The 25,486-nt window shown below is 41.7% G+C and overlaps 3 protein-coding genes across 5 annotated transcripts; 1 reads left to right on the top strand and 2 right to left on the bottom strand.

Moving 5' to 3' along the window:
* Positions 1-188: 188 nt before the first annotated feature.
* On the bottom strand, positions 189-8,009 carry slc45a2 (solute carrier family 45 member 2). Its single transcript, XM_085926082.1, has 7 exons — positions 5,339-8,009; positions 3,989-4,165; positions 2,465-2,829; positions 2,243-2,386; positions 1,760-1,883; positions 1,126-1,331; positions 189-442 (listed from the first exon to the last, which is right to left on the bottom strand). The coding sequence occupies exons 1-7, from the start codon at positions 5,805-5,807 to the stop codon at positions 194-196; spliced, it is 1,734 nt and encodes a 577-aa protein (XP_085782208.1). The 5' UTR covers positions 5,808-8,009; the 3' UTR covers positions 189-193.
* A 138-nt stretch (positions 8,010-8,147) lies between these two features.
* On the bottom strand, positions 8,148-17,000 carry amacr (alpha-methylacyl-CoA racemase). 3 transcript variants are annotated; one of them, XM_085926087.1, is made up of 6 exons: positions 16,518-17,000; positions 10,767-11,022; positions 10,540-10,683; positions 10,235-10,395; positions 9,123-9,309; positions 8,148-8,958 (listed from the first exon to the last, which is right to left on the bottom strand). In XM_085926087.1, the coding sequence occupies exons 2-6, from the start codon at positions 11,011-11,013 to the stop codon at positions 8,549-8,551; spliced, it is 1,149 nt and encodes a 382-aa protein (XP_085782213.1). In that variant the 5' UTR covers positions 11,014-11,022; positions 16,518-17,000; the 3' UTR covers positions 8,148-8,548. The 3 variants fall into 3 exon arrangements, with proteins under 3 accessions (XP_085782213.1, XP_085782210.1, XP_085782212.1); XM_085926084.1 differs by lacking the exon at positions 16,518-17,000 and adding an exon at positions 11,531-11,618; XM_085926086.1 differs by lacking the exon at positions 16,518-17,000 and adding an exon at positions 11,167-11,316.
* LOC147048232 (lysosome membrane protein 2-like) lies at positions 15,003-24,697 on the top strand. Its single transcript, XM_085926083.1, has 12 exons — positions 15,003-15,299; positions 17,600-17,757; positions 18,268-18,415; positions 18,492-18,683; positions 19,039-19,130; positions 19,419-19,538; positions 21,262-21,440; positions 22,118-22,236; positions 22,466-22,539; positions 22,619-22,667; positions 22,777-22,929; positions 23,346-24,697. The coding sequence occupies exons 1-12, from the start codon at positions 15,177-15,179 to the stop codon at positions 23,454-23,456; spliced, it is 1,518 nt and encodes a 505-aa protein (XP_085782209.1). The 5' UTR covers positions 15,003-15,176; the 3' UTR covers positions 23,457-24,697.
* Positions 24,698-25,486: the final 789 nt, after the last annotated feature.

Genomic DNA, 25,486 nt, shown 5'->3' with positions numbered 1-25,486 from the left:
TCTCATAATCCGACTTTTAGATTCTTCTTCACACCACAAATTAGTTTAGTGTAACCACAGCGCCTCTACTGGTCACATTTAAATGGTGCACCCACTGGAAATGGACAGATTTCCAATTTCTGACGGATCAATCAACGACACACACTTAAAAATGACATAATAAAGAATCTTTATTTAGCAATTGATTGAAATATTACAAATTGTGTGACGGGGAAGGCGATAAGTGAGCTTGTCTGACAAACAGTGCGATGAAAATGCAGCCCAGCAAGGACACAGTGGAGGCGGACAGGACCACCACCACCACGCTGCCCACCATGTTGACCAGGGCGCCCAGGCCCGCGCCCACCAAAATCTGGGCCAGCTGCACCATGCAGGTGAGGGCCGCGCAGTCAACACCCGTGCCTCGTGCTGTTTCGCCGCCGCCGCGACGAGCCATTTCCTCCTGGGGAGTTGGGAGGGAGGTTGATGATTGGCTGACGGATTTTATAAAATGGACGTCAATTGCACGTGGATTTTGGCTCTTGGCACTCCACCGCAAATGAGGAAATGATAGAAATGTTAAAAAAAGTAAAACACATCATAAAATCTAATGAAATAAAAGTCCATTCAACTCTATGAATATCTGACTTGTTCTTGTTGAGTCATTGAGCCATTGTACGTCTATCTCGACATGAGTCATATTGGCGGGATTAAAAATAATAAAAAAAAAAAACAGCTTGAATCGGGGTAAAAATAAAAATCATTCTTCCTCCGCTGACAAAAGTGAGAACAGCATGTTGGAATTGAATTCATTACACCACTTAGCGTTATATCGACGCGGCGTCTTGAGAAATTCAGACTCGGAGAAACTATAAAGGAAACACGTCCCCATTCGCAATTAAGTCTTTTTATAGAATCGGCTCGATACTCCATTAGGTTCAGTTTAAGAAGAGAGGAAAACCAATTTACTCCACTTTGATTCAAACCAAAAATAAGACGGCTTTTAGTTCTTCACGCTGAGTTATTTCCCAGAATGGACATGAACAAAAACAAGCCTTCTCATTTTGGTCTCAATTCTCCGATATCCAGGATCGCACGTATTTCCGACCTCAGCGGTGATTTTAAAATCTCATATCGAGGACGTACCTCTTCTTCACGCTGGTACTCTGCGATGAGGTTGAAGGGGATGGTGTAAAGCGTGCTGGACATGACGCCAAAGACGCTGCACAGGACCAACGTGGCGATGACGTTGGGGAAGAGGCCGATGAGGCCCGTTCCCAGGCCGAACACGAAGTAGCCCCAAAAATACAAACCCTTCAGGCCCGCGTAGGGTAGCAGTAAACGCTGCACGTCTACATGGGGGGAAAAAAATCATATAAATTATTATTTCGGATGAGCCTTTTAATCGGTTAAATCTGGGATTGACTTTAGACGGACGTTCCCTTTTTTGTCATCATCTATTTTGAGCTTCGCTGCTGTCACACTCTCACTCGGTGGTCTTTTTGGACAATAATCGATTAGGACTCAACGACCACGGCGAAATGAGTACCCCGCGGTGAAAGTAGCTGAAATCTCGGAAGTGAAATTAGCCTGGCGCACAAAAAAAAAAAAAAAAAAGAAGTGCTAACTCACTTCACCCCAGAGGGCCCTTCCTTGGTCTTCCTTTGAAAATGGTCCTATTAGATGTGACTGTCTGTGGAGGTGTGAGTTGGCCTCCAGAAAGGCTTCCATTTTTACAGAAGCTCTTCATCTTCAATCAATTTCAAATCAAAGCACTTACACGAGAAAACAGCCGAGGACACGGCGTTGATGCACAAGCCCCAGCAACCGATTTCCACGCCGCGCTCGTAAGTGGCATACGAAGTGGAGTTGTGTTCGCCGTACGGGTTGCCCTTGTAGACGATCTGTAGACCAAGAAGAATTTGTCATTTCAAAAGCCTTCCCCCGTTGCGATTTGATCCCCGCGTCTCCCGATGAGGTTGATTTTGAAGTCGGCGGGGAAGTTTTCGCTTTTCTATACGCGCCTGTTATGTAAAGGCGTCAGGGGGGAAAAAAAAAAAAAGGCTTCACGCTGTGAACTTTCAAATCCTTTCATTGGCAACATCTCAATTGCTTTTCTGATGATTACATATGCTCCGACTGAAAGCTCATCAACTTGGTCACGATGACTGTAAACAGAATGATGATTAAACGCTTTTTTTCACTTTACAGTACGTGTAGCAGAGCTTCGAGAAGATCGACTTGATCAAAAGACATTTCTCACCTGGCCCATGAAGTCGGTGAAGAAGAGCATGTTGCAGAGGAACGCCGTCCATCCCAGCAGGTGACTGACGCACAGGTAACGGTAGTGGTTGGGCATGCTGATGATGGCTTTCAGTAACGACTTGAGTGTCATCCTTTCACGGGCCTGTGCATTTATCATCACGTGTTTCCCCTCCATTTTTTTTTTTTTGGACAAGAACTTAACAGCGTGCCAACACTGTACCTCCTTACTGGGCTGTTTGGCGCTGGAGGTGACGGCGTTGGCTTCCCCGAGAGCCGAGAAGGACCTCGCTCGGATGTCCTGGACCGGAAGCGGCGGCGGCGGGTCCTCGGGGTCTTTGCCTAAAGTTCCGTAGCCGTTCTGTTGGGAGCCCAGTTGCCTCAAGGCGCTGAGCGCCGAGGGTTGCCGGGCGTCCGCTTTGTCCAGCGGCTCCTCTGGAATGCTGAAGAGGTGGACGGTGAGGAAGAAACTCCAGGTGAGCGCCGAGAAGAAGAAGATGACCTGGTATTCGGAGCCCAGCAGCTGGCCCAGGCCGGTGTGAACCCAATCCATGGCGCCCATCAAGTAGCCAAACGCTCCGCCCAGACCTGGAAGAGAACAACAACAAATAATTCATTGAATTGCTTCTCTTGATGTGTTATGATTAACGCAATTGCATTTTTTGGTATTTATTCATGATAACCATTTTTAGCACATTAAAAATGAACAGAATGGCTAGAAATGACAAGTAAAAAAAAAGAAGAAGAAAAAAAAAGCCACTTTGTTAAAACAACATGGATACAAAATGCCATTTATGCTTTCTTCTCCACGAAAGGCTTTTGAAAGTGAATTCCTGGTGAGCACAAATTGATTCCACCTCACCCTCCTTCTGCCGCCACCATCCCCCCCCCCCCGTACATTCCAAGCCAGAAGAAAGAATCATGTGCACGCAAGGCCTCCGAGGCTCGCTCAGTCCCGACGCATGACCGCAGCACATGACTGCCCGATTACGAGTCGGAGTGCGTCAAACGCTCGCGTCACCTCAAGTCGACTATGTAACATCTCTCAAAACTAGGCACCGTGAGTTTTCCTTCAATTTGAACTCATGAGTGAGTCTGAGACGAACCACTGGAGCCAATTCTTTTCAAAAGCATATTTGACTAAGACTGGCGTATGAAAAATGGATCAATAGGAACTGGAAGGTTGGCAGCATCAAAGTGGGCAATTTCATTTTCGCTTATTAAAATGACTTTGGAAAAGTTGACCGGACAAACTTGGGCACTCGTTTAGCAGGTAGCTATTAGCCACTAATGCCGCTAACAGATCATTATTAATTGGACTTAACTTAATGATGTAGTCCTTAATAATTAATAATATTCCTTAATAATTGAGCATGTTTTTAAGTTTTTTTTTTTTTTTCCATTTTCAAAAGCAATTATAATTCTTCAAAATAAATACCGATAGTTTTTTTTTATTTTATTTTACAACCCATGAGGCTATTCATGCCATTTAAAAGTTCAGAAATAATATAATTTAATAAGATCTAAAATTGAATTATTGTAAAAATGTATTAAGTATTTTTTTTTTTTTTTTTTACAGATCACAAGATTGTTTATGCAATCATTCAAAGGTTTTGCACAGATGACTTTTTTGGGGGATTATTTTTGTTGTGCAGTGTCTTATTTTACCACCAATTATATAGCTTAAAAATATTTTACGATAAACGAGCAAAAATAACCGAACACAATTGAAATGAGCACATCATACCAGTGAGCAGAGCATGATAGTGAAGGCCTCGCTCCTTATCCTGGTGGGAGCACACGTCAAACAGGTAAGCCTTGATGGGCCCGTCGATGAAGTCGGCGGCAAAGTCGAAAAGCACCACGCCCAGCATCACCAACACGATGGCCCACGTCCGCCGCGCCGACCTGTCGGCGAAAAGCGCTGCAAAACAATAACAATGACCTAATTGTTCATCAACTGTGATTCCGCTCTATTTCTTTGATGGTGCGAGATTCTTCAAATAGAAAATATGCACCTTTGGATTCAAGTTTCAAGTCAAGTTTATTTGTATAGCCCTAAATCACAAGCAGTCTCAAAGGGCTTCACATAGATAACATATTGATAACATCAATAACGTTCTTGCTTTTAATAACAAGCCCTTAGGCACCAACAATTGTAATACATCCGCAAGACACTTTAGCATGCTAATGAATGACCGACAGGGGAGAAAGAAAAAAAGTGCAGAGATTCAAGTGGGATCATCGTACCGCATTAGCACAATGTTATGAATAGAAAACAGATTAAATGGATGGGTTGAAATAATGATGATAGGGATTTGAATTATTTAGAGCCGTGAGGCGTTCAAAGTCTCTGTGCTTAAATGTTAATGAGAGGGATGGTCATATTAGCTACCTGGAAGTAAGTCATGTGACTTAAGTCCCTAATTTCAAAAAAAAAAAAAAAAAAAAAATCAGACTGATTGGATGTGTCCCTAATGTTGTCCAATGAGTAGTAATCTTAAACCAGTAGCTCAACTCAAGTAGTCTGCTTTTCTTCTATCATTTCCCTTTTTTTAAAAAAAAAATTATCCTCAGGAGAATCAAGGCTATCTGGCTTCTTCTGTTGTTGCAGCTTGGCAGAGATTTTTTTATTTTATTTGTAAAATTGAGCAACAATGTCAGCAGCTCTGGTCTCATTATCAACAATCCACGCATTGAACTTGAGTCACAAGCTGCAAGTGTGACCGGGCGGATGTGATCAAACGTGCGCCGCCTCTTTCAAAGCTCACACGCGTTTCATTTGGAATTCCTCTTGTGTCATTTTATGTGTCAGATCATGAGAACATGAAACGCTGATAAAGTTTCACTCTGTTCGCTTTAGGAAAAAAAAAAGGGAAAGTATGAAATATTAAATCTGAATACACTAAAAAGTCTGGTCTTGGTCCTGGGGTGGAATTGGGCGTTTTTCAGGGAGGCAGTGCCCCCCGACCCCCCCAACTCCGCCAGTGACGACATCACTATCACACTATTACAAAATCTCATATTCCATTGTGTTAACATCAGTGAGACTTAATGAATTCATAAATAATCAATCATCAATGAAAACTTTCCTAACCTGAGATGATGACATCTCCGTTGAGGAACATGGTGATGCCCACAAGCATGAGGATACCCAACGTCAAGATGTAGGGCCTCCGCCGTCCCCACGGCGATCGGCAGTAGTCGCTGGCCGACCCGATGACGGGCTGCAGCAAGAAGCCCAGGATGGGGCTGATCAACCACACCAGGCTGTACATACTTCGCGGCAGGCCCACGCTGAGCAACACCGGCGTGACGAACGCCGCCTCCACCGCGTAGCAGAATTCCCTTCCGAACATGACCAGGCCGTGGAGGATCAGGCGGCCCCGAGAGCGCCTGGGCGGCTCCACCTGCCCGAAGACGGCGCCTTCTGCGCTGTCCATGTAGTAGTCTTTGGAGGCGCTCAGAGCCTTGGAGTCCTGAGGCGAGGAGCATCCGTTCTTTGGCGGTTCCGGGACCCGGCAAGGCTGGGGCCTGGCGGACTGGTCCTCCGATAAAAGGGTCATGTTTGGAAGGCAAAAATCTAAAAAAAGGTCTACAGATCCGCTCCTTGCATGGGTGCTAAATCCTTTTGGACTACTGCATAGCAGAGTGGGAGAACCTCACGGCTTTACCGCTCATGTGAGTCCTCGCCGGCCCGTCTGGGAAGAACCGAGTTGGGCTCCGGGAAGGAAGGGAGGGAGGGAAAGAAAGAGGAGGAGAGAAGTTAGTTATTTATGAGATTAGCAAAGGTCTCGTCCCCTCGAGTGGGCAGAACGAAGACCTGGGGCCGCTCATGGGAACGTTTGAGGCCTCACGTGCGAGCGTGAGGCCGCATTCATAAGATTCAGTCAAACATTGAGCTGATACCAGGAAGTCACAATACTACAAATATTGAATTGTACTTTTGTAAAACTTTTGGAGTCTTCAAAGACTTGGCAATCCCGCCATGAAAAAAAAAGAAAAGAGTACAACCACGTCTCGAGCGTTCGGCTGCAACCCAAACACACCTCGAGCTAAGCTAGCAAATGCACCAAGGGCTGACATTTGGTTCTGCTCGTTTTCTTGTTTGAGGATGACTGTGCTCAAAGTTAAGACCTGGGGCTGATCATGGGAACGCATTGATAACATTCTTTGAGATGTCAAGATGGCTACTTTTCATTGAAGTAGTTTCCCAAACTTTTTAGAATGCGTATGTTTTTACATAATGGAATAAAGAATTTTTTTATGGCTGATTATGTCAGATATATTGTTCATGTGATTTAAAAATACAGTTTTTTTAAAAATAATATTTCCGGCATTTCACAGAATATCGTTATTTAATGAATTCCGTGAACCGATGTCTTGGGATTGATTGGAAAATGGTTGTTTTTATATATCGTGCTGCTTCGGGCCTCCTGAGGAGACGATAAAAGAAAGCTAATCTTAATTTATGCGTTTATGCGACGTGCGTCAGCAAATCCTCATGGGGTTGATTTTTATTTGTAGTTCCCTCAGACATTTTTCGAAGAGAGATTGCAGGCGATGTGGTTTGGCATCAAGGTAGCAAACACAAAAGGTTCTTTGTGATGAATTATGCTGCTTTTTCTGTCATTCGCCCTTTCCAAATGGAAAGAAAAATGTTTCATGGTGGTCAGATCATTTTGTAAAGTGCTTTTTCAAACCATCAGTGGTATTTTATTCCCGTGCCTGACTTGAGGATTTTACAGCTTGCCACAGGCTTTCGACATAACGAAAATTTCCCCCAATTTGCCAGCCGCTGCCTAATCAGTACATTCTGTCCAGAGGAAAATAATATCCGTCATTTTCAGCAGAAAGGCAGCCATTACTATAATTTGGTAGCATCCGTGGTAATCTAAAAAAAATATTTTGCCCACTTACAATCCTAAAATATATTGGAATAACAAAAAAATACCCCAAGGGAATAACAAAGTGCAGTTTTAAATTGACATTTCATTTATTTAGTGTATAAAGACAATTATGAAAACGACCTGTACCATATTATACTCGAGTCTAAAACAAATAATAATAATTGCTGTGCATTAAATATGCGGTGAACGGAACGTTCTTGCTGTTATTATACGCACAACATCGGACTCGAGTCGGGCAATTAAAATTTCCAGCGAGCTGTCAGCTGTGCGAGACATCTTTATCCTGACGTGTCTTTCAAAACATCCACTTGACAATTTGAAGCTCACATTGTTACAAAGCAAGCGAGCTGAATACAGTCTCTATTGATCTCGGAGGATTTGTAAAAAGCACAACAAGCAGGTCTCCATCCCGATATCTAAGACAAATTGTTTCTTTTGGGATTGATTCGAAAAATGGCTGCCGCAAACAGAGATTGCGCAATTTTTTCTTGTTTTAAGTTAAGTAGGTTTGGTTAGTTCACTTTTACAAAGACTCGCTCTAAATTCCACACAGCCTCGGTGATAAATAGTAACCAGTCATCCCTAGGCCACAGTGGCCTAATTTTTAATTATCTGAGCAAATGAAAAAGTGGCAAGAAGCAGCGAGAGCTCATTTGTGGTCACTAAAGGGGCACAAATGAATTATAAATGTGAGAAGGCTTTTCTTTTTTTTTTTTTTCCCCCTTATCTGATAATGAGAAAGTAGGACGAAAGGGACAAAAGTGAATCTTATCACCGCGGCAGGACCAAAAGTGAATCTTATCACTGCGGCAATCACAGTTAATCCAAGTCATTAATTTTGGACTGTTTTTGTGAACATTTGACATTTTATGGGAGTTGACATGGTATTTTGTGGGATAATATTTCAAATGGATTCATTTTTAGAAACACCGCAAAGAATGTATCCACCTTCCTAACTAAAACTAAATTAACAATCACATCCCAACACAAGCGAGATCAATTCATCAAAACTGTTCAAGTTTATTCTTCTGTTATTGTTTTCTGAAATTCTTGACATTTTTTGCTCTTGTTGTAAATATACAGCGATCATTTTTGCCACTTAGGACAGTAAACAATTTTTTCCTCCAAATCAACTTTCTTCTTGTGATGTGATTTCGCTTTTATACTCAGTTTGAAATTACAACTTGATTCCTTTTTTGATGAAGTCCTTTTTCGCCCCCATATTTTCTTTCTTTCTAGAACAGCAAATTGCTAGTCACAAAAAAAGCAGTGCATTGCCTTGAATTACTTCCCTTCAAAATCAATTAACAGACTAATAATCACACTTACGCCTCCTTATGAGACCAGACTTCAAATTGACTGACTCCCCCTTAAGCCGATAAAATAAAAGTTACCCGTTACAATTTAGCCCTGACACCATTGCACTCCACAACACCAGCAGAGAGCATTTGGTCAATTTCCCACGTTTTGTACCCGTACTCCTTGAGTACTTCGACGGTGTGTTCTCCGATAAGCGGGCCAGGGTCCACGGAAGCCTCGGCGGGGGTCCGGGAGAGGTGGGGGGCCGGTCTGGGGCTTTCCTCCCCGCTAGAGTCCTTCGTGAAGGAAGCCCTCTCACTGTTGTGGGGGTGCGAGCTCACCTGGTCGAACGACAAGACGGGCGTCACGCAGGCATCCGTCCCGTCGAAAATTTGAGACCATTCCGCTTGCGTCTTGGAAGCAAAACTCTCAGAGAAGACTCGCCGGAGGTCTGGCCAGTCTGAGAAGCTCATCTGTGGAGGTAACTGCTCCTCATCTAATTCCAAACCTTGGTGGGGGGAAAAGAAAAACACTTAATGTTGTAAGTTATGTTTCACTCCAGTCCTGTAGGTGGCAGTAACTCAGACAGTTCAATTTCACGTCTACTTAAATATAAACATAGCAGGTGAATGGAATGCGAGTCACTTGACACGTTTCACGAAATCGGCAAACCTCGAAGCAGTTGCCTGTAAAATTGCGGCTCGATGGCGCCCACCGCCACATATTTGTCGTCGGCCGTGCGGTACGTGTCGTAGAAAGGAGCGCCGCCGTCTAACATGTTCTCCCCGCGAGAACGATCCCACATGCCGATGCTGCGGGATTTCCACACGAATGAGCCAACGTAGGCAGCGCCTTCCACCTGGAAGGAGAAATTGTAAAAAGTATACGTTAGATAAATTCGCAGTAGATTACTAATAGGAAAGTAGTAGTAAGTGGTAGCTATTTTTAAAGGTCATTTACATCTCCATGAATTGTGGCGAGGTATAATATTGTGCTAGATGACAATAGTAAAGCAAAGAAGAATAGAAATAAATTCATTAAATTGTTGGACCAACACGATCGAAAGAACCGGAGGGGGGTAAAAAAAAAAAAAATCAATATAGTGTGGAAAAAAAAAAAAGACGTTGCAGCCTTCCTGTTGAATATGATTTGTGATGTGACATGCCATGCTCGTGTTAAAATGCCGTGAAATGACCGGGCAAATTGATGGACAACACACACCCACACTCCTGGAGATGGACATGAGGAGGAAAAAAAAAAAAAAAAGGTGGGCACTCGCTTGTTTTGAAAGGCGCCATTAACGCACGCCATTGCAGGCTCCTTGAGTGCATCGCCAAGGGGAAAGGGACATGTCATGTCACAGTTACACGGTGCAATGCATATTGACATGTCAATGTCAAACACCTTTTGCTGCTTTCGAGGTCGAAAATTGAAAGAGAATCACTGACGACTAAAATTTGCACACAAAAAAAAATTACAAATCCACTAATTATAGAATATTTGCAGGTCAACTGTTTTAGGTCAAATTTTCAACCAGTTACTGTAAATGATTTCCTGATGATCACTAAGCATTCGCATGAAAGATTTTATTTTGGCTTCTTCTTAGATTGCGGAGGGTCCACTTTTTAATGTGCTGCCACTTGGCGAGGTCAAGATATGGCACAAATTTTCTTTCCTGTATTTGTAGCACCTTTTACCTACTGAGTGCAAGCATGTTTGCTGTGTGACTCCTTTTAGAAATCTCAAAGCTACAGATTTATGCAGCAACCTCTCTCTTTGCTTACCATGCTTGCGTCAATGATCTGCCCTTTCCCCGACCTTGTTCGCTCAAGCAAGGCCATCACGATGCCAAGAGCGCAGGTGAGCCCGCCTCCTGCAAAGTCAGCTAAGAGATTCAGCGGCGCGTACGGCTTCTCTCCGCTACGACCCAGGCGGGATAAAAGTCCTGTGAGCAGCAATAAATAAAAATAAAAAAAAACATTGAAAACTCTTTTTGTCATTTTTACAGTGGTGATAGACTTGTGAATTTATGTCAGAAAAAAAAAGCAGCAGCTGAGCTAGCTGATTGGTTCGCTTTTTGTGTTTTGACCTGACATGGCCAGGTAGTTGATGTCATGGCCTGCCGCCTTGGCGTACATTCCACTTTGTCCGTATCCCGTAAGGCGTGCGTAGACCAGACGGGGATTTTCCTTTAGCAACTCCTGTGGACCAAGACCGAGTTTCTCCATCACACCTAAGACAACATAACATATACTTTATGGGCGGGTCTGGAATGTCGTGCACGGATTCAAACAGTAAAGATTCTCGTGGTCCCACCTTTGCGATAGGGCTCTAAGATGACATCCGACTGGACGCAAAGCCTCCGGAGCAGGGCGACCCCCTCTGAGGTCTTCAGGTTGATGGCCACTGAGCGTTTGCCGCGAGCCTGCGTGTCCATCGAGACTCCGGCTTTAGTGCGGTCCACGCGGATCACCTTGGCGCCAAAGTCGGCCAGGATCATTCCGCAGAAGGGGGCTGGAGCGAGGCCCGCCAGCTCAACCACATGTACTCCGGCTAACGCCATGTTGAAACACTAATATATAATAGGATGTAGGTTTTTTTTTTTAACAAGTTTTAATATCATAAGTGCCACATGAGTTAGTTATTACTTGATTATAAAATTAAAATATGAATGAATGCTGTACAGTAAGTTATGTTTTCTTAAAGTGGGACCTACCTTGATTTACATCAACATTAAGGTTCCCAGTAACCACAGGGAAAATTGAAAAGTGAGAAGAAAGTGGACACAGTTAATTTCTTGAAAAGTGAAAAGAAAAAAAACTACTATTTTCAATTTTTTGAAAAACTGGTATGTCCGCGGTAACTTGAACGCACCACGGCTAAAAACAAAGCTAGCGTGCTCGTCGTACAACACAGAAATTTAGACTAAAGTCCAAAGTGACGCGTTAATGATACAGTTGCTGCGAAGAGACTTTTTCCGGCGTTCAATGAACACGATAATCAACAAATGCTTGAGTATGCGACTGCTTTAAACATTTCTATCATCATAAAAAGGAAAACGGATTACAAGTTTGGCTAACCTGCACTTTGTTTTTACGGCGAATTCAGCGTCCGTGAAGAGTTGAAGCTGTGTGAAGAAGTTGCGCGCGCAGATGACACTGATCACGTGTTGGTGGTGTTCTGCGTCAGTCACGTGATCAAAACAATTAAATAACATTGTACACATAAGTCTTTGCTTTGATTTTCAGTCAAAAATAAAAATTAAAATGATTTAAAAGTTATAAAATGTCCATTTTAATTGAGTGAAAAGTATCAGAGCGAACTCTGAAAAAATATATATAAGGATCGTGCTGCCCTCTACTGGCCTTGCACTACAACTGCACTTGGATTACTTTAAAAAATCTCTACTTCTAAGAGGCACACTTGGTTGCACCCTAAATTGTCAAGCCAGTAAAAAAGTGTGTGTTGTGCTATAGTTATTAATCCTAAGAAGACCCCCCAAATCAGTTTTAAATCATTTACAAAATGCACGTTATTATGTCCCCTGTAAATAGATAAGAAATCAGAGACAGTAAAATCTCAAAGTCATTGCATAGGACAGCAGCCACATTCTTGCAACTAAGGAAACACAATGGAATGGTTCCCCCGAGAGGGATTGCAACAATGTCATGCATGGAGCAAAGTTGCAAGACCTTCCCCGGTAATATCACAGCCAGGAAGTCAAGTTTCCATGTAAACACAAGGTCCTGAGAAGCATAAAGACGGGTCACCATGCTGTGAATAAAAACACTGACTACGTACCATCACTTGTCAAAATAATTTAAAAAAATAAAATAAACCTGAGCACTGGGATGAAATGTCTCGACTAACAAATATGAGGCAAAAAATATTTAGAAAAATTCTAATTACTTAAATACTATGAAAACATATTTCATTTAAAGTTTCCAGAATGAAATAAGTCATTCATATTTTTTTGCGAATAATGTGTCATGTGTAATCTAAACTAAAATTTTTTTTTAAAGACAGAAGATGGAATTTTATTTGGGATGGAGGGATTTAATGGATATTTTTTTTAGGCGGGGGGGTCAGTAGAATAAAGTTGTTTTAACGAGACAAAATTGATTATTAGAGTAATTTTTCATTATTAAACGTGGCGCCTGTTTGAGTGTTTGTCTGCTGCTATTTTTTCCATCGACGCTGTGACAAAATTAGCAAATGCAAACTTTGACACACTTACGTTATTGTTCCGAGCTCGAGCCGAACAATCGGTCATACATGAAGTAGGCGTGCCTAATTGGAAACACAGACGGCTTGCAAACAATGGGGGTCGGGGGTGAGACCACCTGTTTGAAAGACATCATCAGGACAAAATGTCCACGCGAGAAAAACTATCAGCGTCTCCAGATACTTTGTTACTTCCCACAAATACGGATTATCCACACCTGAAACTGAAAAGAATTTGAGGTACCAGTGTGTGTTGGCATCATCTTCAGCAACGGATGCAATGTGCTGATGTTTACCTCATCGAGGCTTCTTAATCGACATCCTCAAACTGCGGGAGGGAAACACCGGCACACGAGAGTGCAACGTGATACATCCTGTACTGGGATGGCCCATCGTAGACAAAGGGAGATGGATTGTATTGAGCCACAAAACATTAAATAAAAAAACAAAAAAACTATGGATTGAATAAAATAAAGACATTTATGATAGTTGACGTGATTGTTTTCAAAGGGTGAGTACGCTTGTCGTTTGATTTCCTTGGGAAGAGTTTCTACTGCCGGGCTGATAACAAGAAAAGTTTTCCAAGCACTTTCTAGGGAAGATAAAAACTGTAAAAAAAAAAAAAAAAAAAAGGATGTTTTGACTGGCAACTACTATTGTGTTCTTTCACATACAAAACACTTTTGAGTTTCCCACGTTACAGATCACTTTTACAAAGGTATTTGGGCTATGCTAAAACAAACAATAGCAAGAAGAATGAATGAGAAAGCATCAGAGAATTAAGACAGAGTTATAAAAAAAAGTATTGGAGAAGGCTGAACTTGGAGGAATTAATCAAACTGAAACGAGAACCAAGTCCAATTGCAAGTATAAAGTCATAACTGTCGCAGAAAATGTCACAAAAGGAGAAAAATGTTGTGCAAGTCAGATATTGCAACAACGGTAACAATTCTATTTGTAATATTTTGCTTTGGAAAAAAAAATCTTGCAAATCACATTTTTTTTAAATGTAAAAACTAGAGTCATGAAATATAATTAAAACTTTTGTCTGAATAGAACACAACAACAATGATGTAGCTTTGCCTTATAAGTCTGTTTGACCACAGACAATGGAGCAACACATGTAGACAGACAATATAAAAATACTCAAGAGCATATATTGTAAATCCTTCATCCGAAAAATGACAAATACTAATGCAGCTTAGTGAATTGATTGTGAAAGTCTTTTTTGTGTGTTATTTTTATGTCTAAATTACACTGCCCCCAAGTGGTCGAGACATATATGGCATGTGGGACCAGTCGCCTTTGATTTGAGATCTTTTAGCCTTTTGGCAGGTCAGTGGCCTTGCTATGTTGGACAATCTCACGATCTCTGACTTTCCCACTATAGTTAGCCTCTCCAGACGTTGAGCTGAAAGCTAAATATAGTTCAGCAAACACAGTATCTTATCCAAAACATCTCTTCCGAAAATTACGCTTTATCTTGCGGACAAATTGAACTTGAATTCTTACCATGATCAAAATTCGTTCTTGCAACACAGACGCTGCGACACAATGGCAAAACTTCCTTATAGTCTATTTTTAGGTCAGCGGATGAAAACGCCTCGGCCGAGAAGTTTCCAAATTTACATTTATCGTTAGGATGCCGCCAGCATATGAAAATATGAAGCTTTTATTCAAATCACATGACCTTGTAGGCTTCGGGTATTTGTGTGTCATTTGAGCTGTGTCACTTGTATTGTGCTGAACTTCTGTACTTAAATCAATTTTTTTCTGGATGGGCACTTTACAAATATCTATTCTTGACCATGACATTTCCCTTTTTTCTATTTTCTCATTTCCTACATTATGCATAAGTGTGTGGATATATATTTAGGCAGTCCTAACTGGTTTGATTGGGAACACAGCCCACCAGTAAGTCAAGTTTCATAGCACCACGTGGACTGGGTCACCTCAGGGCTGTGTCCTGTCACCTTTAAGTACAATAATCATATCTTAACTTTCATAAAGTTGTATGATTCATACCACTCACAAGATAAGTCATACAAGAGGGTCACAAGTTTCTCTTTGTTTTCCTTTAGCCTAATTAAAGTTATGTAGAAAAAAGTGTGTGAGGAAATTCCTTGGAGTGAGTAACAACACAAGAAAGACCCTCTGATTCTTGTTTAGGTTAAGGAAGGGGGGCGCAGCAAAGGGGGGGCAAACGTGGGTTGCAAACACCAAACGCGGTCACGACTCTTCTGTCTCGCGCGTTCTCGTGTAGCCAATCAGAGCTCGCCAAACTAGACCCTGCCCGCCATACAAATAAGCGTGGCTTGGCTTTTATTGAACCCATTTTTTAAAGGACGCGCTCTCACGTCTTGATACACAGATCCTCCTCGGTGACTCAATAACCGCAGGCTAGTTAAAAAGAGAAGCTATTTTTTTTTTCTTTCTTAAAGAGATAGTTTTAAAGAAGGTGAGAACTTTTTTTGTTGTTGTTGGACGTCTTCACTTGCGAGCATGACGCGAAGGTCGTGCGCTATTTACGCGGTGGGGGTCATCAGCGCCACACTGCTCATCTTGGGCATCAGCCTAACCGCCTCGCAAGCTTTCCGTAAGTTGATGCACAACCGTCTCAAGAAGGTAAGGCAAACAAAAAAAGTTTCAACCGCTCACCCTGATTCCCCTTTTTTTTTTTTGCATGATTGCTTAGCGCAGCGTTGCACTTCCGCTGTGCGCACAGCGGATGACAGTTAACCGGTGACAATGGTGGGGATTGTGCGCCACTTGCCAAGAGTGTGATAATAAGAAAAAAGGGAAAACACTCACAGGAACACTTATCAAGGTTGTAATAAGTTAATGCATGTGAGAGTCATACTGCAAGTTTTTTTTTTAATGTATATAACTTTTATTGATCCAGCTAAGGAAGTTGTCATTAGCTGTAGACACCATTCAAAAAGACAACTGTGCAAAATTTACACAATACAGCAAATAGTTCTGCAAAAAGTGACAAAAGCAAATATATATTTTAGATCTGCCATAGAGAGAAGGGGGGGGGCATTTTAGGGTGTGGCATTTTAGGGTGTTTCTGAATCACTATGAAAAGTGTAAATTGCTGGGGATGACTTTTTGTGGGACTTTGGTGGTCTTTTTTTATTTTTTGCACATGAGAAGAGGAAAATTTGAATGATGTCTCAGAAAATGTCAGCAGTCATCACTTGGACTCATTTTTGAGTTGTTAGCAAATACTAAAAGCACTTGATTCTATCTCATGTTTATGCCCATTTATGGAACTTGTTGAGTGTCATTAGAGTGGCACATGAAAGCAAACAGTCATATCTTCATCTTTAAAGTTGAAAGAAATTCCTTGGCAATCTATCCCCCCCCCCCCCACCCCCCACCCTTCCTGTCAGGGTGGCGATAACGATAGAAATAGGGAAGTGGGTTCCGATTTGGACCCGAGTCTAATTATTAAGTACGAGTACATTCTTACATGATTATCACCCCAAAAAATAATTGAAGTTGGAAATATCGATCAGTGCATCTGGTTGTTATGGTCAACCAAGAAAGACCTTGACTTGTTGGTGCTGACTTAACAGCTGGTATATTTTGGCACGACGCCCTTGAATTCGAACAAATCGGATGCGTGAAGAAGCAATGGAACCCGATACTCGCCTTGGCGCTTCGGTGACGCATTGCTGAAGCGGGCAGGTGGCACCGTGTAAAACATTTGGACAAGCGTGCGTTGAAAATAACTCCAAACGATGACTCGATGATCAAAATACGATTCATTTGGTCGTCGATTCATTGCCGATTGAATTACGATCTAATAATACTGCCAGAAAAGGATTCTACAGTTACCTCATCTATGGAAGTCGAAACAATAGTCAATGTTAAACATTCTTTACGTTCTATTGTTCCTCAGAAGATCTTCAAAAAAATATCCTCTAGCTGTGCCGTTATTCATGCCCGTTGTTTTTCCTCCCGTCTGGACATCAAAGTAAAAACAACGTGCCTATTTGCTTATTCACCTGCTCCGTGTGTTTTCAAATCGGGGGGAGTGGCCAAACATGAGAGAGCTTCTCTGTTCCTGTTTTCCATACACTATTTCATGTCACATGCTGGGAGGTCGGCCATGTTGAATTGTCCCGGTGGAAAAAAAAAAAAAAAAAGCATGAAAGGACACCACGCTCTGCCCTCCTCAATCCAAGGTGACAGCTTTATTGTCCTTGACCACTTTGTAAACGTCTGAATAGAAGCACTTTGACGCGTTCTCTCCTTTTTTGGGGTTCATTTACACTACTTTGAACAAAACTGACACAATTAGGCCAAACTTGAGATTTCCACCTCATGTGTTGTTGGAAGATCTAGTAATCCCCCCCCCGCCCCACCCCCTTCCCCAAACTTCCTTCTCGCCTTCCCCTGTGTTTTCCAATTCCTCAAAAGTTCCCCGCGGTGCATCGTGGGGATGGTTGTCCGCAAAGCGTTTGCGAACTGGGAAAGAGTTTGGGCTTTCGGGGCGGCTGCTTATGGGGCTCAGGCTTGAGGAATGCGGGCCCGGATCATTAAGGTTCCATCCAGTCCGGCGCAACCATTAGGAGCCCGGCCTTATGAATCACATGATGTGTCAGTGAGTGCCCGTCGTCAATGGCAACGGGCTGACAATGGAACTACGGCGGGGTCTGGGCTAATACCATTCATGTGCACGGCCAATGCTCTTGTCAGATAGTGGCGCCCCTCCGCGGCCCCCCCTAAGATGTTTTTGTTCTCTGGCCTGTTTTTGTTCGAAACACACCAGCCAGACTCAAACGTGCCGTCGCCTGGTCTGAACTTAAAATGTCGTCGCTTGAAATTTCAATCTGTCCTGTGATGCCTAGCCATGCTCTTTTTGAAGTTATTATTATTTTTTTAATATTCTATTTGTCATCTAACTTTCTTTACAGGAAATTGTTTTGGTGGAGGGTAGCCGGGTGTTTGAGTCATGGAAGAGACCCCCTCCTCCCGTCTATATGGAGTACTTCTTCTTCAACGTCACCAACGTGGCCGAGGTCCTCGCCGGGGAAAAGCCGATCGTCAACCAGGTCGGGCCCTACACGTACAGGTGGGCTCTGAGACTTTGGAATTTTCTTGCTCTACTTCTATTCTACTACTAAAAGATATATTTTATTATAAATCTAGTCCTTCTGTAAACTTATCAAGATTGGTTGCATACAAGAACTGACCTAGAAACTGACATTTTGATTCCTGGAGTCCAGGTGAATGTCAAGGTCGAGTTAGGATTGGGTCAAGACAAAGACTTTGAGGAGCAATGACCAAGTCCAGAGCGAGACTTTGAAGAGAAAAGACCTAGTTCAGACAAAGCACAAGTCAAGATCAAATGGGACAGTCAAGATCAAGGCTTTGTAGACTTTGAAGAGTCAAGGCCAAGTTCAGTGACTACAGAGAAATCTAGGTCAAGATGGAGACCAAGTCGATAAATTGAGAGAAAGTTTAGACCAAGACTTCGAGGAGTCCAAGACCGAGTTTGCCAGATACCGAGTCAAAACTTTCCGAAGGTGAGACAGCCATAATGCGAATCAAGACTGAGGTTTTTTTTTTGTATCACGCATAGGGAGTACCGGTACAAGGACAACGTGACCATGGTGAACGACGGCAAAATGGTTTCGGGATATAACACGAAAAGCTTTGTGTTTCTGAGAGACAAATCTGTCGGTGACCCGTCGATGGTTAACATCACTACTGTTAACATCCCTGCCTGGGTAAGGAAACAAGAACAACCAAAACGGGTCGCTAGCTATGATCTCTTGATGATTCTCTCCTTCCTTGTGTGTTAAGGCGGTGATGAACAAAGTGAAAGGAAGCTACTTCAGAGCCACGGCCTTGTCCATGATGATGAGCGCGGCCAGGAGTGAACTGTTCATCACTCGCACCGTGGACGAATTGCTGTGGGGCTACGAGGACCCCCTGCTGACTCGGGTCGCTTCTACCAACCCCGAAGTCGAGACTACTTTTGGGCTTATGTACAAGGTAGTTAACAAATCGACATTTTGATTTCTGTCATTTTTTTGCGTAACCTTTTAGAGCAAAACATTTAGGTGTATTAAATCTTACATGATTAATGTATTGGTTGAGTTAAAAAAAAAAAATACACGGAAAGAGGATCTTGGAACATAATTGAATATTAAATTGTAATATAGTCGGGGTACCGGTACCAACCACAATATTTTTTTTCGTGTTTTTCCGATGTAAATAAACAGCGGAAACGTACGTACACCGTAAAAACTGACTACACAAAATATTTTCACATGTGAGGCATTTATGATGATTGCCAATATTTGAGAAAATACAGAACATCTAAACTCTCCCCCCCCCTGCCTCTCAGAAAAATGGAAGCAACGACGGGGAATTCATCTTTCACACGGGGGAGCAGAATTATTTGGATTACGGCCGAGTGGAAACATGGAAAGGTCAAAGGTAACGCATTCCTCTCTTCCTTTTTGTTTTTGGCCAGAAACTTGGTTCTTTCAAATCTTCCTCGAGTCAACTGCTTTCTACTCTAAATAGCAGTAGATGCTTATTTATGAGTTTATTTTGTTTCTGCAGAGTTAGCTTGCTCGCATAATAGCTCCACGGTGAGCCTCATTATCATCTGTAACGTTTCTTCTTTCAGATTGATCTCATCAAACAATTCTCTCCAATTTTGCGACACGATAATCTCCTACAAAACCGCTATAACAGGCGTCTCTCGGGAATATTTTACAGTCAGCTGACCTTCTGGAACTCCAACCAGAGCAACAGCATCAACGGGTCTGACGGAAGCGCCTTCCATCCCTTCCTGAAAAAAAACGAGCGCATTTATATCTTCACCCCGGACCTCTGCAGGTACGTCATTATCCGCCGTTTGTGAGAATTTCGGTTTTGGTTTTGTAAACACACTAGAGGGCCATTATTTGTCTACTCGTCTACAAAAATGTGTTAAAAAAAAAAAAAAGCTTGAGCCTGGATCGCGGTTAGAAATCAAACCGACATAAGAAAGTCAGGAAAAGTTTTTTTTTTCCCCTGCTCTCCAGGAGGGATTTCTTCCCGGAATATTTATGACACTCCTTGCGAAACTACATTTTACAAGATACTTTTAAATTTCAAACTTGGCAAAATGGCCGACACACAACAACAAAGCCTGACCGATGCAGTTGTGCCATTCCGTCCACTGATATGACCCATCTCTTAATTTAGCCACTAACCTTCAGGTCCCAAAGAAATTTTTTTTGCTCGCGTGTGGAAAGAATCTGTTGACGTTTTTACCTTTAACCCAGTCTGGGCGCGTGCCGTTGACCCTCCCGCCCCTGCGTGTTTACAAAACACTTTCACCCACTTACTAAAGTCATTGTTGCGTTATGGGAACTAAAGGGGAACACTCCTCCATGTCCTGTACTTTGGACCATTAAATGAGGAAATGTTAAGTCTGGCGTGGACGTGTTTCACACAAGCAAAATTTCAGAACACGCCATCTGGAAAAATCATTTTCAGGAGCGCCAATTCCCATTTGATAAGCCTTTGGCTGACAGCTGAACCACAAAAGCCTCTAGATGCTGATGAAGTGCGGACAGATGCTGCAAGTTCAATAGCTGACTTGTCTTCTTGTTGTGCGTTACATAAATCAATCTTTCCACCGTGGTCATTGATTCCAAATCAAAGAGAAGCACACCCCACTGGAACCTTAAATATGTTGGAAGATACAGCCCGTGTCTTCAATAATAAATGTATTATTATTATCATCATTGACACTTTAAACATAATTAAAACAGTTTAAATATAATCACATACTATGTTGCAAAACATTTTAATTTGATTTAAAAATTATCTTATAACATTTCCCTAAAAAATTATTTATTTAAAAAAAAAAATCATGTGATTTTTGTTAAACGTGAAGACTGTAAATTTTGCTAACAACCCAGGCTAAACTATTTATAAATATAATAAATGTAATTTTATTTTACTTTTATATGAGTTGTTTGAATTAAAAAGATAGTGTTCCATAAGGGTCAATGCTGTTGTCTTTTAAATTTCCATAAATCTATTCCCAAAGTGTCATTTCCCAAATTTTCACCCGGCAACTACGCCCTGAAGGCTTTATTCTTTTTCATGGCGTGCCTCGCAGAGGTCAAGAGAAAGGTCGTTACAGTATTGCTGCACACTGGCAAACACTGTATGCACTCTTTTGTTCTGAGAAGCATCACGATTCCCTGGGAACTTTTCAACATACTGCAACGCTCACAGAAATCACCGAAATAACACCGTAAACATCTCCGCCGGACTTACGAGGTGCTTTCTAAAGGCTGGAGATTTTTCTGTCTTTTAATGATTTCAAGTTCTCCTTTTAAAAGAGCAGCTGCATAAGTGGACCTGCCAAGGAGTCATTCAGAAGGCTAATAATAACTGTGGTGACTGTTAAAAAGCAGTCAATGATTAATGAAGAGGAAGTCAGCAAATTCCGTGTTTAAAGAAATAATTAGCATTTTAAGGAAGGGAAATAAACATCTGCCCCATTAGTATCAAATTTACAAGTCAAGTGGAACTTCACGTCATGAACGTTTTGCTTGTCCAGGTCCATCTACATGGAGTTTGAGAAGGACGTGGAGGTGAGGGGGATCCCGGCGTTCCGCTTTACGCCGCCGCGTTCCGTCCTAGCTAGCAAGGAGGAAAACCCGGCTAACGAGGGTTTCTGCGTCACCCCGAAGGAGTGCTTGGGAACGGGCCTCCTCAATGTCAGTCCTTGTCGGAGAGGTAAATGGCCGTTTATAATCGTTTTGTGGTCTGTTGAGTCAACTGACAATGTCATCATCGTATCATATTGTAATTGAAGTGAATCGTAATCAAAGTGAATCATTGGAATCAGAACGGATCGAATCAAATTGTAATGTGATGGAATCGTATCAGAGAAAGTTTGAGCACCATTGCAGCAAATTTTAGCCTGGAGGTGTAATTTAAAGCCACCGGGAAGAATGTGTGTGCGCGCTACAGCGACCTTGATGGTTGTCCGAAGGCTGTTGCCAAACACGGGAGCAGGAAAAGGTTCACCCCTGCCCCACTTCAGGAGCACTTAGCCGGCGGACACATACGCAATGCAGCTTGTTTTTGTGCAACGGCGCACGTTTCAAAGTTTACCTGCCGGGTTTACTTTAGTACGTGTCGAAACGGACCCTGTGGACTGTATCATTAGGTCGCAATGTCTCTTGTGGACAATATGTGGAAGGAACTGAGCGGGATTATACATGTGCAGGTCACTGATTAGTTCCACATCAGATTTCAAATCTACTTATCAACCTATTGTTTCTTTTACGACCACAAGTGGCTTGTTGTCCCGAGACGCCGGTCGGATACATTCTTAACCCTGACAGAAACAAAACAACTTTTTTTTTTTTAATCAGCTAATTTGATTTATCACCCTTCATTTTCTCCAGGTGCTCCAGTCGTGGCCTCTTTTCCTCATTTCTACCTCGCAGACTCCAAATATGCAGAAGCTATCGAAGGAATGTCCCCCGAGAGAACTCACCACCAAACCTACCTCGACCTCAACCCGGTGGGATGAAAAAAAAAAAAAAAAGTTTTAACTAGAAGACTCAAAAATCACATTAACTTGCTCGTCAGGCATTTTTTTGCTTTTTCCAAATCAACTGTGTTCAATCCGTTGCTGTGACAAGGTACTATTTAGGATTGCTGCGCCATCTAGTGGCCAACGGATGTTAATGCAGCCGATTCATTACTTTCACGCTGTAAAAAGAAGCTGACATCCTATTTTCCATTTCCAGACCACTGGGATAATTGTACGTGCAAACAAGAGAGCGCAGATCAACGTCTTATTGACTAGAATTTCTGGAATTCCGTATGTATCTATGTGTGTGTGTTTTTATTTTTTCTTGCTTTTGTGTAGCTTCACAAGACTGTCTTTCCATTCCTTTCAGAAAAACAAAAAATCTAAACGGCATCTTCCCCGTCATGTTCTTGAATGAGGTGAGAAATTTGTCAAATCCAAAAAATTGAAGTGATTTACTGAATGATTTTTTTACGCCGCACTTGGACTTTGGATGAATTGCCAAACATTTGGGGATTGTCTCAACAGAGCGTGGTTATCGACGAAGCGTCGGCGGCCAGAGTTCACAAGCTGCTATCCATCGTCAAAGTGGTGTCCAACTTCCCGCTCATTTTCGTGGCCCTGGGTATCATCATGCTATTGATCCTGATTGTCCTGCTGATACGCGAGCGCAAGGAGAAGGTGCGAGGAGTCGCCGTTCCATTGCGCTCACTTTTAATATTCTTAATATATCTCAATATATGGGAATATGGAAAACAATTCTCTGATAAAAAACAATAACCAAGTCAATTATCTGGCCTGGGAGATTTTTTTTAGGGGAGGCCGGTGCCCTCTGGCCCCCCCTCTAGCTCTGCCAGTGGTGTTGTCACTATGCCTCTTGCAGGGCTAAGCTAAGATTATCTTTAATTGTCCACTATACAGTATATTATGTCTTTGTAATCCTTTCTAATAACTGTGCCACTCCTTTCATTCGCATTTGTTAATACGCTGTCCAATACAATTCACTCTCCTCGACGAATCAAAACAGAGCATCCTTCAACACGATAACATTAATGTCGCTATTTATCCAAATAATAAATAAGAACATTTTCTCGCAGGACAACGCTGAGGAGAACACGTCTTACTCTCCGGTGAACGAAAAGGAAAAAGAAGATCCTCAAAATGGATCGTACATCGGCCTGACGCCCAAGGAGGACGTGCAAGCTTGAGATGTTTGGGAGTAGGAAAAACGGGCGCTGACAATTACCCCGTCACCCGCTGAAATGAATCGGTCAGAGAATGTCCTTGTTTATTTGCCGACTTAACCAGCTTGCCACTTACAACATTTTCAGACACAATCAAAACAAAACATGACTGGAATGGGGTTGGGATCAATATTTCACTTTTAGACCGTTATTAAGGAAGGAAGTCAGTATTAAATCATGCACTTGAAACGAAATATTATAAAACTGTTTTTGTATCTAAAAAGCATTTTCATGTTTGATGACAGTATTTGGAGATGCTCAAAAATCCTCATTGTGGGATAAGTGTCAGACAAAAAAAATGTATAGTTTGTAAAATAAGATCGCCTCTTTTTTTTTTTTTTCTTGTTGTAAATTTTCATGTAGAAACTGTCCAAATGAAAAACCTTTCGGTCTGCTAGAGTGGATCAACAATCCATACTGTAATGTTACCACTCAGTGTTTTATTTTGGAAAAAAAAAAAGTGCCTCAGCCTTCAGGCTTCTACTGGTATAGATAAAGTGATTTTTATTTTTGAAATTGTGTGATGCTGCAGTGGAGCCACAGCGATAAAGGTGTCATCATTGATGGAACTGTGCTACCTGTAAATACTCTTTTTAATGCTCTATTCTCGCAACCAAACACAATCATGCGTAAAGTGTGTAGTTTGACTCGAGTTGTCTCGTAAAGCTTTTAACATTGTTTAGAAAGTCGCTGCTCAGAAATATGATTTTTTTTTCTTTTTTCAACACAGCTGAGCCCGTTTCTGCTATTATCATATTGTGTTGTTATTATTAGTACATTTTAAACACAAACACTATAAATATATTGATTTTTTTTGTTTTGTTGAGTTCATCCCTTGTATTTGCCATAACATCTGAAGGACTGCAATGTTCTGTTATGTTGCTGTTTTTAAACTTTAGGTCTTTTATTTGGAATAAAGTCATCATTTAGTTATTATAATAGTCACGATTTATGGAGAGCGCATCCTGTAGTCGAAGTTCACAATCATCATTGAGTTGTTTTTTTTCTATACGATCTTCAAAACAAAAAAAGCAAAGCACAAAATGGGCCCCACCCTGTTTGATTACAGATTGTACTTTATGATATTATCGTGATTGTTATAACTGCGTTTGTACCCTTCTAACAATTCATTGTAGTTTTTTTTTCGTGTGTGTGAAATGTTGACTTGGACTGTATACAGAATAAAAAAAATAGTTTTAAGACTACCACTGTAATGTTTAGTGGCATCCAGCAGGGGGCAGTATATCCCTTCAAATATCTACTTTAGATTTCCTTTTTTTTTTTTTAAAAGTATTTGAACACAGGAGAAGGGGAAATGTGAATATTGAGGTGGGGCGTTTATTTATTCAAGTGGGCCATTATTTGGGGCAGGGCATCTATTGGAGTAGAGTTTACTGTTTGAGGAAACGCCGTACTTAAACAATAAATGATCTCATAGTAAAAGTTATTATGGCTACCTGGAGGCAAAACCTAATATTGTTTTCCTGAAAAGGGGAAATGACTTTGATCCTATATTGCAATACCTCATCACAACACTGCACATTATATTACAATATCAACATGTTCAATATTGACAAAAGTCACATCACTAACCAGTGCAGCATTCAATCCAACGCAGATCTCCAAGGCAACAAACTATACAGGTCAGTTCAGATAAAGGTGGATTTTTATGTGCACGTTTGCAGTCAGCCATTGAAAGAAAGTAGTGTTTCCCTCAAGGCACGAATCACAAGGATGTCTTTATTTGAGGGAGGGTGTGGGCAATAAACCTGCACGGACATTGTCAAGCAACCCAAACAGCTACATACTTCTTAAACACCTTCAAAATAAAACCAACTAGATCATATTAATAATCAAATTATTTACTCAGAAATACGACATTATAACTTTTAAAATTCAAGTAGGTGAATCTGGAGTATTTTCCATCCATCTAAAAAGGATTCCGTTTTAATTGATGATAACATTGTCTGTTCCTAGTATTTACTTTGAAGGCG

This window comes from Syngnathus leptorhynchus, chromosome 12 (genome assembly GCF_054491065.1).
Source record: "Syngnathus leptorhynchus isolate UIUO chromosome 12, UIUO_Slep, whole genome shotgun sequence".
Taxonomy (NCBI): Eukaryota; Metazoa; Chordata; class Actinopteri; order Syngnathiformes; family Syngnathidae; genus Syngnathus; species Syngnathus leptorhynchus.
Note: the sequence above shows the minus strand (reverse complement) of the source record. Positions and strands in the feature narration are given on the sequence as shown.